The 15,157-nt window shown below is 45.0% G+C and overlaps 3 protein-coding genes across 6 annotated transcripts in view; 2 read left to right on the forward strand and 1 right to left on the reverse strand.

Moving 5' to 3' along the window:
• The first annotated feature begins 2,164 nt into the window (after window positions 1-2,164).
• Window positions 2,165-4,913, forward strand: LOC119294652 (probable beta-D-xylosidase 7). The gene is made up of 2 exons (XM_037572878.1): window positions 2,165-2,548; window positions 2,763-4,913. Exons 1-2 carry the CDS (start codon window positions 2,171-2,173, stop codon window positions 4,683-4,685), a joined length of 2,301 nt encoding a protein of 766 aa, XP_037428775.1. The 5' UTR covers window positions 2,165-2,170; the 3' UTR covers window positions 4,686-4,913.
• Window positions 4,914-6,524: 1,611 nt separating this feature from the next.
• On the forward strand, window positions 6,525-10,770 carry LOC119294656 (target of rapamycin complex subunit LST8). The gene is made up of 11 exons (XM_037572885.1): window positions 6,525-6,693; window positions 7,710-7,830; window positions 8,040-8,141; window positions 8,219-8,331; window positions 8,794-8,863; window positions 9,243-9,320; window positions 9,409-9,525; window positions 9,606-9,700; window positions 9,941-10,020; window positions 10,208-10,267; window positions 10,349-10,770. Exons 2-11 carry the CDS (start codon window positions 7,723-7,725, stop codon window positions 10,474-10,476), a joined length of 951 nt encoding a protein of 316 aa, XP_037428782.1. The 5' UTR covers window positions 6,525-6,693; window positions 7,710-7,722; the 3' UTR covers window positions 10,477-10,770.
• Window positions 10,771-11,737: 967 nt separating this feature from the next.
• LOC119294653 (serine/threonine protein phosphatase 2A 57 kDa regulatory subunit B' beta isoform-like) overlaps window positions 11,738-15,157 on the reverse strand; it is a 7,090-nt gene continuing 3,670 nt past the window's right edge. The window contains exons 2-3 of one of the 4 annotated variants that reach the window (XM_037572881.1): window positions 12,611-12,937; window positions 11,738-12,269 (exon numbers count right to left, since the gene is read on the reverse strand). In XM_037572881.1, coding sequence (XP_037428778.1) covers window positions 12,611-12,937 — 327 coding nt within the window. In that variant the 3' untranslated portion in view covers window positions 11,738-12,269. Of the gene's footprint in view, window positions 12,273-12,301; window positions 12,403-12,610; window positions 12,938-15,157 lie in introns of those variants that run through there. The other 3 variants (XM_037572880.1, XM_037572879.1, XM_037572882.1) reach the window with 3 other exon arrangements.

Below are 15,157 nucleotides of genomic sequence, written 5' to 3' on the forward strand. Positions count from 1 at the left end.
GACGTTTATCTTTTTATGCATTTTATTTTGCTTAGGGCGATGGTAGCATTATAAGATGGTTCCTTCACTTAATTTTAAGATAAAAGGTGTTCCCCCTAAGTATGCACCATTACAAAAAAATCGTCGTTTCGAATCACCCCGTGATGATCGGGTGTGATAGACTCTTCATTCATATACAACGGGTGTAAGCAGTTTTCCACATGCAGAATATTTGGGTTAAACTTGACGAGCCTACCATGTACAGACATGCATGACCTCGGAACACGGAGGACTGAAAGGTCGAACATGAGTCATATAGTAGATATGATCAACACGGAGATGTTCATCATTAATGACTACCCTATCTCACGTGATGATCGGACATGAGTTAGTTGATTCGGATCATGTAACACTTAGACAACTTGAGGGATGTTGAGGGATGATCGAACATGAGCCACGTGTCACGCTCTGGAAGCTCCCTTCGAAATTTGCTTTTATTATTTTTCCGCACACGTTTTTGGTTTTTAGATGTTTTCTCGGTTTTCCACCAATCTTTCTTAAAAAACAGATTTTTTTTTGTGAAAAAACATGTTTTCTTTATTTTTCCAGTGAGAGGCATGGTTTATCTTTCCCGAGAGGCATGGTTTTGCTTCCGAAAGAGGCACGGCAGTGCCTCTCGGAAAAGAAAAGAAAATGTTTTCTATTTTTTTCCTTCCATGAGACGCACGACAGAAACAAAAAAAACACGTTCTTTTCCTTCCGTGAGAGGCATGGGTGTGCCTCTCGGAAACGAAAAAAAGTATTTTCTCTTTTTTTCCTTTCATGAGAGGCATAGTTTTGCTTCCGCGAGAGACACGGCCGTGCTTCTCGGAGACGAAAAAAATGTGTTTCTCTTTTTTTTCCTTCCGTGAGAGGCACGGTTTTGCTTTCGGAAACGAATTTCAGAAAGGAAAAAAAACTTGCTCCCGATTCGGTTTTTGCGTCCTTTTTTAAAAGAAAAGTTTGTCAAAACCTATCAACACAGGATCTAGTTTTGAAGATCTCGACATGAGAAATCAAACGTGAAAACTGTTCAAGATTTGGACTTACGATTTAAGAGATAAAATGTTTTGAATAAACGAATCTATGAAAGAGGGAAAACTCTCAGGTTGCAACAAGTGGCGCAAATGCAGTGCGTCACTTGTCGCAACCTAAGAAGATTAGAGTGATCTTTATAAAAAGTACTCCTCAATTGGTAATTTCGATCACCAATTTGCATATATTTGGGAGAATTTTAATGACATACATGTATATAGTTGGATTCGCATTAAGAGGAATGAAATCCTACTACTTTTGCTGCATACGTATCCCCGCCGTGTAGGATATATACTCATGTATATCAAAATAATCTCCAATTAATGTCCAGTAGGAACACACACAATCCTATCATTTTAAGGAAAATATATCCACTTCTTAGTGGTAGTTATCCCACATGTCTTGTATACTATCATGTGGTACTATATACTACTTTATTATTTAAAATATATTAATATACTATATATAAGATGATTCAAAGTGAGTTACATGAAAATTTTGCAAGATAGATACTACATACGTCATACAAAACTCAAGTGGTGATAACTATCACTGGTGGTAGATAAAATTTGTGTGTGTCTCTATATATATGTATGTATGTATGTAGTATGTAACTTAGATATAGACAAATCTAGATGGGTTGCAAATAGACCAACATATGCACATAGATCTACAATGTGGTAAACGTGCGGCCTAGTTAGTTTCTTGCCACATTTGGGCCCAGTTCATATACAAATCTTATAAAATGGCAGAATATTAATGCATGCACATTATATAGTTGGATTCTCATTAATAGAAATGAAATCCTAGTATTCAAATCTGCATATCCCCGCGTAGGATATATACGCACTACTATTGATAGTATATTAGTATCGAAATAATCTCCAATTAATGTCCAGTAGAAATACACAATCCTAGCATTTTATATTTGAAGGAAGAAATTTACTACCATATATTCGCAATTAAAGATATCCCATCAATGTGAAAACACACATGCGAGTCGGAAAAGCTATATAAGGAACTGCCTTGTCCCATGGATTCTCACATCCCATCTCCTCTCTCTGTACGTCGTCCATTCTCCTGAAAGCTGAAGCTCGCCATGGGCGGCTCAGCCGGCATGGTCGTGCTCATGGCGACGACGATTCTGGCGCTGCTGTGCATGGCGGCGGCCGGTGGCACGCCGCCGTTCTCGTGCTGGCCGGGGGCGCCGTACGTCCGTTTCTGCGACCAGCGGCTGCCGGTGGAGCAGCGCGCGGCGGACCTGGTGGCGCGGCTGACGCTGGCGGAGAAGGTGTCGCAGCTGGGCGACGTGGCGGCGGCGGTGCCGCGGCTGGGCGTGCCGGCGTACAAGTGGTGGTCGGAAGGGCTGCATGGGCTGTCCATGTGGGGCAAGGGCATGCACTTCACCGGCGCCGTCAAGCAAGTGACCAGCTTCCCGCAGGTGCTGCTCACCACCGCCTCCTTCGACGAGAAGATCTGGTACTTCACCGGCCAGGTATGTGTGTGTACATTTCATGTTCGTATCTGGGGTTTTCATCTAATTTTGAACTAAATATAAGGCGAATATTTATATAGAATTAATGCAACAGTGTGGTTATAATTTTTTGGCTATCAACCACCGATGCGACGCTCGTGTATCGGGAGCGTCTATTTTAGTCAAATTATAAATTCAGTCAACTTACATATAGCTATTGTGACATGGCATGTAGGCGATCGGCGTGGAGGCGCGGGCGTTGTACAACATCGGGCAGGCGGAGGGGCTCACCATCTGGTCGCCCAACGTGAACATCTACCGGGACCCGCGGTGGGGGCGCGGCCACGAGACCCCCGGCGAGGACCCGATCACGGCGAGCAAGTACGCCGTCGCCTTCGTGAGGGGCCTGCAGGGGCCCTCGCCGACGACGCTGCAGACCTCGGCGTGCTGCAAGCACGCCACCGCCTACGACCTGGACGACTGGCGCGGCACCGTCCGGTACAACTTCAACGCGAGGGTGAGCCCCCAGGACCTGGCCGACACCTTCAACCCGCCGTTCAGGAGCTGCGTGGGCGAAGGGCAGGCCAGCTGCGTCATGTGCGCCTACACCTCCGTCAATGGCGTCCCCGCCTGCGCCGACTACAACCTCCTCACCAAGACGTTCAGGGGGGAATGGGGGTTGAAGGGGTACGTGGCCTCCGACTGCGACGCGATCGCGCTGGTGCACGACGGGCAGCACTTCCGGCCCACGCCGGAGGACACGGTGGCCACCACGCTCAAGGCCGGCATGGACATGGACTGCGGGAACTACACGCAGGTGCACGGCATGGCCGCGCTCCGGCAGGGGAAGATGGCGGAGCGGGACGTGGACAGGACGCTCGTCAACCTCTTCTCGGTGAGGATGCGGCTCGGGCACTTCAACGGCGACCCCCGGAGCAACCCGCTGTACGGGCACTTCGGCGCCAACGACGTGTGCTCTCCCGCCCACAAGAACCTGGCGCTCCATGCGGCGGAGAGCGGCATCGTCCTGCTCAAGAACGACGCCGGCATCCTCCCGCTCCGCCGGTGGACGGTCGGGTCGGTCGCCGTCATCGGCCCCAACGCCAACGACCCCGGGGCTCTCCTCGGCAACTACTTCGGCCCGCCGTGCGAGACCATCACGCCGCTCCGGGGGCTCAATGGGTACGTGAAGGACGTGAGGTTCGAGCCCGGGTGCATCGATACGGCGTGCTGGTCCGCCGCGACGGGGAAGGCGGTGGCGGTGGCGAGGTCGACGGACCACGTGATCCTGTTCATGGGGACGAGCCACGTGCAGGAGGAGGAAGGGCGGGACAGGACGAGCCTGCTGCTCCCCGGACAGCAGAAGAGCCTCATCGAAGCCGTGGCCCGCGCGGCGAAACGGCCGGTGATCCTGGTGCTCCTCACCGGCGGCCCGGTGGACGTGACGTTCGCGAAATTCAACCCCAAGATCGGCGCCATCGTGTGGGCCGGTTACCCCGGGCAGGCCGGCGGGCTTGCCATCGCCAAGGTGCTCTTCGGGGAGCACAACCCCAGCGGCAGGCTGCCGGTGACGTGGTACCCCGAGGAGTACATGAGGGTGCCGATGACGGACATGCGGATGCGCGCCGACCCGGCCACCGGCTACCCTGGCCGTAGCTACCGCTTCTACCGGGGACCGGTCGTCTACAAGTTCGGCTACGGCCTCAGCTACTCCAGGTTCTCCCGCCGGCTGGCAGCCTCAGGACTGGCCGGGCATCAAAAGAGTCTGCTCGCCAGCCTGACCTCGACGCCAGCGGCGGACAGCGGCGCGAGCCACTACGACGTGGAGGAGATCGGGCCCGAGCGGTGCGAACAGCTCAAGTTCCCGGCGGTGGTCGAGGTGGAGAACCACGGTCCCATGGACGGAAAGCACTCGGTGCTGATGTTCCTCCGGTGGCCCAACGCGACGGGTGGGCGCCCGGCGAGCCAGCTGGTCGGGTTCCGGAGCCAGCACCTCGAGGCCGGCGAGAAGGCTAGCCTGACGTTCGATGTGAGCCCGTGCGAGCACTTGAGCAGGGCGAGGGAGGACGGCAAGATGGTGATCGACGGAGCCTCACACTTCCTCTTTGTCGACGAGGACGACGAGGCCGAGATCAGCTTCGACGCACGCCTGAATTAACTTCCCTTAGTTATTATTAGTCTGTTTTTGGCGGGGGTAAAAGATGAATTGCATAGCGGGTTGTTGCGGCGACACAATTAATTAACCGGAGCCTCGAGGAGCTAATTGTTCCAGCAACATCAAGAAATGTTTGCCAGTTTAGTGTAGCTACTATGTAATGGAATTGTCTGTTTCTAAATCCTCAATGAGAGGTTTTTACATGATCAATGAGATTCTTATTTCTGTCTCCGTAATCTGTAATTGTTTTTCTTTTAGAAAACAGGCGCAAGGGGCGCATGTTTAATAAAACCAACATAGGCTAAGGTAGCACAACGTTAAGTTCTTACAAACCAAGCATAATAAAGACAGAAATACAAATCATGACTCTAACATGAGCGCTAAGATAACTAAGGCCCCACAAGATCCGACTCAAGAGCTCCTATGAATAGTGTGAAGATGCTTGATGTTGAAAAGGATGCCTGCCTCCGCCTCACTGTCCTACCTCTTCCCTAGAGTATGCCATTGCAGGAAAAAATAGAGAACATTTAAAGATATAGTTAGCCGGATGGGATGGAATGGTTCCCTCAATGACAAGTTTGTTACGAGTAGGCCATAGCGCCCAAGCTAAAGTACTAAAATGTTCTCCAAGCTAGGCAAAGTTGCTGCCCGCAAGCATTGTTGAACGGCGCAAGAATCTCTACTATCGAATTTGGATTCCAATTTTGCCCCAAACAATCATGTACATAACTCCACAAGAATTTTGCAAGAGCACATTGAACAGAATGTGGTTGGCGCTTTTCGGAGCTCCACATAAAGCACAACACTTGTTGCCCAGACCATATAACATTTTTGAAGGTTAATAGCGAAGGCCAGACGATCCATTTGCGCTTACCAAATGAATATGAAAGTGATAAATCCCAAAACGTTCGGAATTTAGGCATGGCAATCCGAATGTTTTTCATGGCAACTTTTGTTCACGCGAGGTTGACAAACACGACAATTTTTTGACAAAAAGAAACTGGGGCAAAGTTGCCACGTTTTAACAACTAAAGTTGTCACCTCTCGTCAACTAAAGTTGCCATGAAAAAATGTTCAGGATGGCATACTTCACATCTGAACATTCGGTATTTATTGGGGCCCAATGAATATACGCACTTTGAGGGGAGGCACAAGTAGCTAAAATTACGAATCATGTATTATTTGGGATTTTTAAAAATTAATTTTGAAGATTTTTTTCCACATTTAAAAATGTTCATGCTTTCATAAAAGGGACATTTTTTATTTTTAATGAACATCTTTAGATTTTACGAACAAATTTTAATTTGATGAACATTTTTAAAATTTAATGAATATTTTTTGTATTTATGAACACAATTTTCAATTTTATGAAGATTTTTTTATGTTGATGAACTTTCTTTCTATTCGATTAACATTTTGTGTATTCAATGGACATTTTTTGAAATTGATGAAAAAAGTTTGAATTCGATGAGCAAAAATTGTCTACGAATTGAAAAAGGATGTAGAACAAGAATAAAGAAAAGGAAAAACATAAACCTTCCAACCTTCCCAAATTGGGTTTGGAGGAAACCTAAAAGGGCCGGCCCTATAGCACAGGGTGCTCGCGTGTCGCGTCCCACCCGGAGGATTTTAGACCGGCCCACTCGTCCCGTCCCAGCGAAAAAGCAGGCCCAACAAACAATGGCCCAGCTCAGCCGGCTTCAACCTAGCCCAACAAACAACGCACGCAGCGACACTGAGAGAGCCCCTGCTCGTCGTCCCCGACCTCGGCCGCTCGGCTCCCGATCTCGCCGGCTCGCCGGACGCCGTCGCCCGTCGCCGCCTGCCTCTCCGCCCCGCCCCGCCCCGCACGCCCGACCGGCGCTCAGCGCCACCGGGCCCCTCTGGCGCCCCTGCAAAGTCGGCGCCCGCCGCCCCTCCGCTCTCCGCCGACTCCGGCACTCGGCTGGCAGCAAGCCGGCAGCCCAGCCCTGCCCGGCGGCCAGCCTTTAGCCCGATTTGAGGACGTGAGGTGAGCTTCCCATTCCCCCCAGTTTCTGATTTAGGGTTTGATCTTTGCTGTCCGTTGCATCAATCAGGTGGAAGAGTAAGTCGCCTAAGTCTATTGCGTTGACTAAACAATCAGTACAAGAACACACTGTCCTGTGAACGCATACACATTAGATTTTGCTATCCAGTGCATACATGAACACATGATCAGTGACATAATAATGATTTGTCTGATTGTTTGCCTCTCTTAACAAATTAACAATGCCGCATATTCTTCTTTGAACTTCTCAAGGAATGTATTATGTAGGCTTCTCTTCTGCAATTTGAGAATTTTAGTATGTCTGTAAGGCCATATTGATCTGTTTCGATGTGCTACTGGTAAATTAATTAGAAAGTTGGCATGTCATGTTTGTTGTAGAATTTCTTTAGGTGGACCACCCTGTTTTAACATCCTAGAAAAAATTAGGGCTTTTTTTCCATTTTGTGAGAACCAGGGTTTGAATTGAACCCTGGTTTGTAGCCTCACACCTGGAGGCTGGAGAACTTACCACCGTGCAACATTCTTTTTGCGCTGCAAAACTTCTAAGTAATTTGTTTTCGCCCCTGTGTGAGTAGTGTTCCTGACTTGCTTCCTGTGGCTCTGGTAAATGATATGATGAACTTTGTGTCGTGCTTGCCTAGATTACAAGTGGGCAGCCCCTAAAACAATGCGGACCTCCTTCCAGTGAAGAAATTTTAAAGTAGCTAATGCACCGTTTCAGTCTCAGGGAGGTTTTAAAAGCTGAACATCAAACAACCGAGGCGCCAAACAGATCTCTTCTATCTGTTGGCACCATTCAGGCTCTATCTATTAAGCTAGTTTGATAAGTTTCCGTGTGTACTTTGACCCAAACTCATGTACTGATAAGACTGTCGATGATCCTATATGGGTGGGACAAATTTCTTGGTTACATTATGTCATCTCAATGTCTTCAACTCTCCTTTGCTGTTTGGCCACTTTCTGGTTTCCTTTTGAGAGTGTGTTTTATGTATCTGCAGGGCGGGTGTGTGAATGGCTCAACCCTCTGTCATTCTTGCAACTGCAAGTTATGATCACACAATCAGATTTTGGGAAGCCAAGAGTGGTCGCTGTTACCGCACTATTCAGTATCCAGACTCGGTGAGTGTTGGCTCTGGGTTCTTCATTATCCTTATGACAAAGTAATGATGTACATAAGGTGGATGGACCATACCCTTCCATAATTCTGTTCAAACAGTCTTACAGGACTACAAAATATTATAGACCAATGCATAGGCTTCGCTTCAAGACATAGTTACATACTTGCAATCATATGCACCGTGTGCCTGTTGACAACCTATCTTTTGCAGCAAGTCAATCGCCTTGAGATAACCCCGGACAAGCGATTCCTAGCTGCTGCTGGCAATTCCCATATCCGCCTTTTTGATGTTAACTCAAATAGCCCACAACCGGTATGTTACATGTTCTCTAAAAGCAACCAATCTGGACCAACATGTTTCCGTTCCTTATTTACTCAATATCCTAACAGGTAATTAGCTATGATTCGCATACTAGTAATGTGATGGCTGTGGGGTTCCATTGTGATGGCAACTGGATGTACTCAGGTTCTGAGGATGGCACTGTGAGAATTTGGGATTTACGGTGAGGTTTCTCATCTTATTATGTTGCTTGGCTACAGCTTTTTTTTCCTTCACGGCTTCACCTGCTGTTCTCAAATAATTATTTTAATCAAGACAGAGAATCCAAAGCAAACCCATCTATAGGTCCTGTTATGCTCGATTCGATGTGGTTTGGGTAAACTACATCAAACGGGATTAAGTGTCAATCACTCAATTGAATGTAACCTGTTTAGAAAATCCTACCAATTTATTTCTCTATAAATCTGCTCTATCCAAATCTTGTCGAATGGCCCATGTGAGAGTTCACTGATACTCAAGAGTGTTTTTCTGTGCGAAGGAATAGTGGTCTTGAAGGTGAAACTTTAACTAGATACTCACCATTATAGTAATATCCTGTGTTTTTGACTTTTTGTTAATGATTTTCCTGTCCATGATGTATGTTCTGTTGATCTGAATCTTTATTCGTGTGCATGTATGGTTTTAGGACTGCCACTTGTCAACGAGAATATGAAAGTCGCGCAGCTGTCAACACCGTGGTCCTACACCCAAATCAGGTTAGAATATGTTCCGGCAGGTCTTAACCAATTTCGGTTTTCATTATCCAAGCATAGCACTGAATATTGCATTTGATCATAAGCTTGTTGACTAGCTAATACTATCTGAAAAGAAGGCTTGTATTTTTTTGTGTGAAGTCAAATGATGCATAGTTTGACCAAATTTGTAGGAAGAACCATCAACAACTACAATCTTAAAATAGATATAGTATAATTATGAAAGTATATTGCGTTGTATATCTAATGATATTAATTTGGTATCATAGGTCTTGATAGTTTTTGCTACAAACTGGCAAGGGTTGTCTTATTTGCCACATTTGTCCTGGTATTTTGTTCATTCTATATCATTTACTTCCACATTATCTCCCCAATGTTCCAGAAAGAACTAATATCTGGCGACCAGAACGGAAACATACGTGTGTGGGATTTGGCAGCTAATTCATGCAGCTGCGAGTTGGTAAGTTGCATATTTCAGATTGTAGGTACAAGTGTATAATTAAAGTGAGATGCAAGAACACGCTTGATGTTTTGTTCCATTTATTCAGGTGCCAGAGGTCGATACAGCTATAAGATCTCTGACAGTCATGTGGGATGGGAGTATGGTTGTTGCTGCAAATAACCGTGGGACATGTTACGTTTGGCGCTTGCTTAAGGGTACTCAGGTTTGAGTCTGCAGACCTACATGCCATTGTACACTATGATTTCTGCATTTTTTTTCAAGCTGATGAGACCACTTGTTTAGACAATCACCAGCTTTGAGCCCCTCCATAAGCTGCAAGCCCATGATGGCTACATTCTGAAGTGCCTGCTTTCACCTGAATTTTGTGACCCTAACAGGTATATGATGATCAAAATGACCAATTTTCGCTTTCCTGACTCTTCTAAATGTCTTCTTTTGCACACTGCTTTCTAGTTCCCATTCATTCATTTGCCAAACTGCATTGGTGCACATGAAAATCTTTTTAGTCGGTAGCATTCACCTTTCAAAGCTCGTAAGCTCCATTTGCACTTTTTTCATCTCAAAAAAGGATTCATCTTCGTATACTAAAACAATGTACCACCTGGGTTTGTTTATAGGTATCTTGCAACTGCATCATCTGACCACACTGTAAAGATTTGGAACGTGGATGGCTTCAAGTTGGAAAAAACTTTAGTCGGTAATTTCTGGGCTCCTTTCTAATTCTAAATTTATCAGTTAGAACTAAAAGTTGTACTCCCTCTGTAAACTAATATAAGAGCGTTTAGATCACTAAAGTAGTGATCTAAACGCTCTTATATTAGTTTACGGAGGGAGTAGAATTTTAATCGGTACACTGAAACTATGCGGGGTTTTCGACTCTCCAGGTCACCAGCGCTGGGTCTGGGACTGCGTTTTCTCGGTAGACGGAGCTTATCTGATAACAGGTACGCGCTAACCGCTCACATGGTGCTGCTCTCCTGGCTATTCACGATTTAAAACCGGGCAAATCTTTTGCCGTTTTGCAGCTTCGTCTGATACGACGGCAAGACTCTGGACAATGTCGACCGGAGAGGCCATCAGGGTGTACCAGGGGCACCACAAAGCAACCGTCTGCTGCGCCCTCCATGACGGGGCTGAATCGGCACCATCATAAGCAACACCACCGCGACGCGGCATGGTTCTGTACATATCTCTGTCGGTTCGAACAACGCAGCAGGGCGCTCTGCTAGATTTTCAGCGCCGTGGCAGCTCGAAGACAGACGGTTTTAAGATTTGATTTGCTGTAGATCCATGTAACAATGTATATGCAGTGCAGCCTTTGGGGGCTGCGCACAGGTGAATTGTATGGTTGCTTACTTTGGTGGATATTTATTTGTGCACAACCGAAATAATATGTTCCCGCCGCCATTGGTTCCGCTTGGTAAATGCGAGCTGGAAATGTGTTCGACGTCGACTGTTTTTCCTCTGGTTCTTTGCTATATTCTTCTTTGGTTCGACGGCCAAATGGTTATAAGATGAAGATGAGAGCATGACTTGATGGAGCAAGGCAGCCACTATTCAGGCTCAGTTTTTTGGTTTATGTCATAAGCCGCCTTCTCTCTAGTTTCTTTTAAGGGAAAGCCTTTTGGTATTTTATTTCTCAGCCAAAAGAGTTACATCTTTTAGTAGTAAGAATGTTTCTTTTTTGAGAATCAGACAGCTAGAATTGGGGGGTTCTCCATCCCAAACATAATCAGACTGAGTTTCATAAGAATGTTTCTTTTTTGAGAATCATCATAGGATGCTTTGCCAGAGTGGCCTCTCCCTAGCTTATTTTAGAAACCGATCCCCTTATTCGCTTGGGGTCAGTTAAAAGCCGCTAAAAGAACTAGGCCTTAGTGCGAGAGATGGTGCATTTGGATACAGTTATTCCAGAGATAAACAACGCCCGCACTAACAGTATCCATTTCTGAGTCCGAGATCATCTACACCCGATGAACAGTACCGAAAGAAAAGGCAAATTTAAAAAAAAAACTTTTTTTTTGCATGGAAGATGTTTTAGTGCGTGAGACCATGCCAGTTTTCAGCGCGTTCGGACATCTGAGTAGCTCTCAGGACAAAAAAGTAAATCGGTTTGAGTTAACTATTTCACAGACCTCAAATTTGTATTGGCACGGATCTCACGCACTGAAATATCTTCCATGTAACCAAAAAAAAAATCAGATTTTCTGAATTTTTCTAGTATTTTTTTCTTCTGATTTTATAGTTCATGGCAGGAGCAGATGAGCTCGGGAGCCGGATCACCGCTCTACCGCGCTAACTGTCATTTGATCCAGCTTGCGAGGGGGAGGGAGAGGCACTGCTTCCACCAAAACCTACAACATCTGCAGCTGATTACAACAACTCCTACAGTGAGCCATTTTATTACTATGGTATCAGCATCAACCACAACACTAAATTAAAGCGGGTTTTTTTATCTCCGTTCTCGACGTTACTCATACAACATGATGAATTGAAATGTCCCAGAACAAGAAAAAAGAAAAGAGAAATTACATCTAGCTCACTGGTTTTCTACTTGCACTAGCCCAATTGTGGGTAGCCAACTAGGGCAAACAATGAAGGATTAATACAAAGGTCCGATTATTCATTCATAATCATAACAGAAGGGAGAAAGGAGTTGAACAAAGCAACAAGACTGTGGTGGTGCCATCGCAGGACCTCGTTGCGCATAGATAGGAAGAATTGGCCACTGCTACCACCATCATGTTTCGACCTAGCGACCACTGGGAGCTTTCACCCAAGGAACACTGACCTTGAAATTCCAATCCAAGCCATCAAAGATAAGATGAACGCACCAGCACCAGCACCAGCACCGGCACCGCAACCGACATTGGTGGTGAGTTGACGGGTGCGCGTGGATGCTTGCGAGATTGTGCGCGCACCGACCATCTGAGCAAGCATAAACGTCTTCTGAAACGATGTTTGTCTACTTATATGGATGCTGGTACGCATCATAAGGTTTGCTTGAAATTACTAATGTAAATAGTGTCCATAAACAATTGGAAGTCCGATACACAAACATATTCCATCTTTTTGTGGACTGCCATGACCAAATTAAAAACAAAGACTCAGCAGTACAGAAGGTGGTAATGCATCTCATAGAAATGCTTAAAAACAAAAGGGAAAATCATAACGGAGAACATACATAACCAGCAGTGATACAGGTTTAACTTACAAGACTAAAACAATAGCTTTAGCTTAGTGACGCAACCACTAACGAAGAAATGAAAGCGGGATGAATATATTACCTATTTGACCAAAACCATGTCATCCCCAGCAGCCTTGGCAGCAACAGCTTCCAATTGTCTCCATGCCGATTCCCGTTGCTCCTCCAATTCTTTGGCTTTTTCTTCTTTCTCAACGTACTGCTGGTGGCACTCATCAAATAGATCACTATCCATGTCCAAAAACATCTTGCGCACATTTGCGGTCAGGCCATGAACAGCTTGATTCCAGTGGCTCTGTATGTTCCTCTCAAGTGCTTCAAATATTATTGGAAATATAACACCACGATTTTGGGCAATCAAGCTTACGATGTGATCATTGTTCCATAAGAACAAAGCCCGCTCAGCAACCTGCCAAAAATAAATAAACATTAACGATTAAGCAAAATATCAGATAAATGAAGTGGCCATGCATCACAGAATATACTCCCTCTGTTCCTAAATATTTGTCTTTTTAGAGATTTCAAATGGACTACCACCTGTATATAGACATATTTTAGAGTGTAGATTCACTCATTTTGCTCCGTATGTAGTCACTTGTTGAAATCTCTAGAAAGACAAATATTTAGGAACGGAGGGAGTACAAAGGTTGTGTAATCAAACGTGGTTCTTAAGCAAAACCAGCAAGAAACTGCAAACAAATAGATAATGTCATGGTGTGAACTAGAGTAGCATGAAACAGACTAACAGTATGATGAAACGGTAGGGAGCAGCTAGTTCTCTATTTGGAAGGGGTAGCTATACCATTATAACATGTATAGCAGCAGGTAATACCACTAGCACTAACTACTCCCTAAGTCCGGGTTTATTGGGCCCGTTAGCCAAAACTCAAAGACCAAGGCAGAATATTAAAGCTGACAACCCGTGATTTCCGAGCACCAACAACCAATCACATTAGCTCACAGTTATTATGGAGCATGCCAGCAGCCGGTTGCCCGCTCCGCTTGTGCATGCAGCCAATCATCATACTCCTCCAGCGCTAGCCATATTAGGCCGTGATTATGCATGCAGCTGGTTGCATGCCGAAACGTCAACCAATCAGGCGCAAGTTCAGCCGAGGGGGGCGAGGGAAATCAGATGCACATGTCTAGTGGGGAGAAAAACGGACGCAGCTAGCTTGCTCACGGGCCCAATAAACCCAGACGGAGGGAGTATTTGACATGCCTTAGTCCGACATCCCAGGATATAGGGATCTGATGAGCACAACTGACAGATCGACAGAACAAATAGCTTGCTCTGAGCAACTTTCTTTTACACATATAATCATCCAATGAAACTTATCAGATCAATATTGCTCGAAATGCCATCAAAGACAGCAGATTTGGAAATGTACCACTGCCACTTCTTCGGCAAAATTGCAATGTGGCACGACTTTCTTTTGTCAGGGAAAGGAAGGTGTGAGTAATTGCTACCAGGGTTTTAATTATCTCGTGCACATGAACTGCTGACACCTAACCAGGATCTCTTCTTACAGGAGAAAGGGCAATCGGAAAGCATGTTATAAAGTACAAATAACTGTATCATCAAATAGGTCAAAGCCCAAAACATACTGATTAAATGTAGCAAAGAAACCCGCTTATATGTGCAGTTATCAGGAAGCGGACATATGATACATCTAATATATTTCTTTGGCCTGGTGACAGGCACTCCTAATATCTATAGATTAACAATAAAGCTTCTTGATGGGCTTTCTTACTCTCCTCCAATTAAAAGAACTCCAAGAGAAATGGATTCGGTATTAAACTAGTATGGTCACACATCCACAAACAATGCTCATAAGTAGAAAAATATATTTGCATATGCAGACCGAAAATACATAAGTAGTGCCAAACAAGGGTGATGAATGCAAATAGGTTACGGAATGAAAAAGACATAGTACAGTGACATGAAAGCATACAAAGCGGCAAAGGAGCAACTGCATTCCAATTTGGCGGCTCAAGGGGTCCTGGCAATGGGACCATGAACACAATTTAACTTCCCTATCAGTCAAATTTTATTTTTTTTGAAAAACCTGCTACAAGGCGTCCAATACATTGGGTTGAAAAATAAAATGATGAGGAATTTCACAATTAAGAAACTATATGTATTAGCCAAATCTAGTGTATCTAGTAGTTAGCCAACGCTTGGAGAGGAAAGTGTTTGGGTTCAAACCAATTCCAGACTAGTTCCAACATGAGAAAAGTTTGAAGTTTGACCCACTAAGTCTCCGTCAAAACCCCATTAACATTGCATTCTGGTGAAAATTACTGAACATAAAAGAAAATGCCCATACTCGTACAATCATTAGAAAATGAACTGGAAATCAGCATGCAAATCTCACTCTACCATAAGACCTAATAATTAGGTTCTTGACCGTTAAATCCACTGGTAAAAATATGCAAGATTGAACTAATCCTTAAGATATGCTCATCACCATCGTTGCAAATAGTAGACTCATGATGCAGAGCTCAGTTTGGAGTAGAACAATAGTCTAAAATGGATATAATTGACTGATAGGGAAGTTAAATTGTTTGTGGATGGTTCTTGTTAAAAGATGGTAAAACTGAAACTTGTATCCTCTCATTTTTGTTT

Source organism: Triticum dicoccoides, chromosome 4B (assembly GCF_002162155.2).
Source record: "Triticum dicoccoides isolate Atlit2015 ecotype Zavitan chromosome 4B, WEW_v2.0, whole genome shotgun sequence".
Taxonomy (NCBI): Eukaryota; Viridiplantae; Streptophyta; class Magnoliopsida; order Poales; family Poaceae; genus Triticum; species Triticum dicoccoides.

Coding starts and splice junctions, on each gene's coding strand:
- LOC119294652 (XM_037572878.1), top strand. CDS start 2,171: ATGGTCGTGCTCATGGCGACGACGATTCTGGCGCTGCTGTGCATGGCG. Junction 2,549..2,762: donor TCTGGTACTTCACCGGCCAG/GTATGTGTGTGT, acceptor CATGGCATGTAG/GCGATCGGCGTGGAGGCGCG.
- LOC119294656 (XM_037572885.1), top strand. CDS start 7,723: ATGGCTCAACCCTCTGTCATTCTTGCAACTGCAAGTTATGATCACACA. Junction 7,831..8,039: donor CTATTCAGTATCCAGACTCG/GTGAGTGTTGGC, acceptor TATCTTTTGCAG/CAAGTCAATCGCCTTGAGAT. Junction 10,021..10,207: donor GTTGGAAAAAACTTTAGTCG/GTAATTTCTGGG, acceptor TCGACTCTCCAG/GTCACCAGCGCTGGGTCTGG.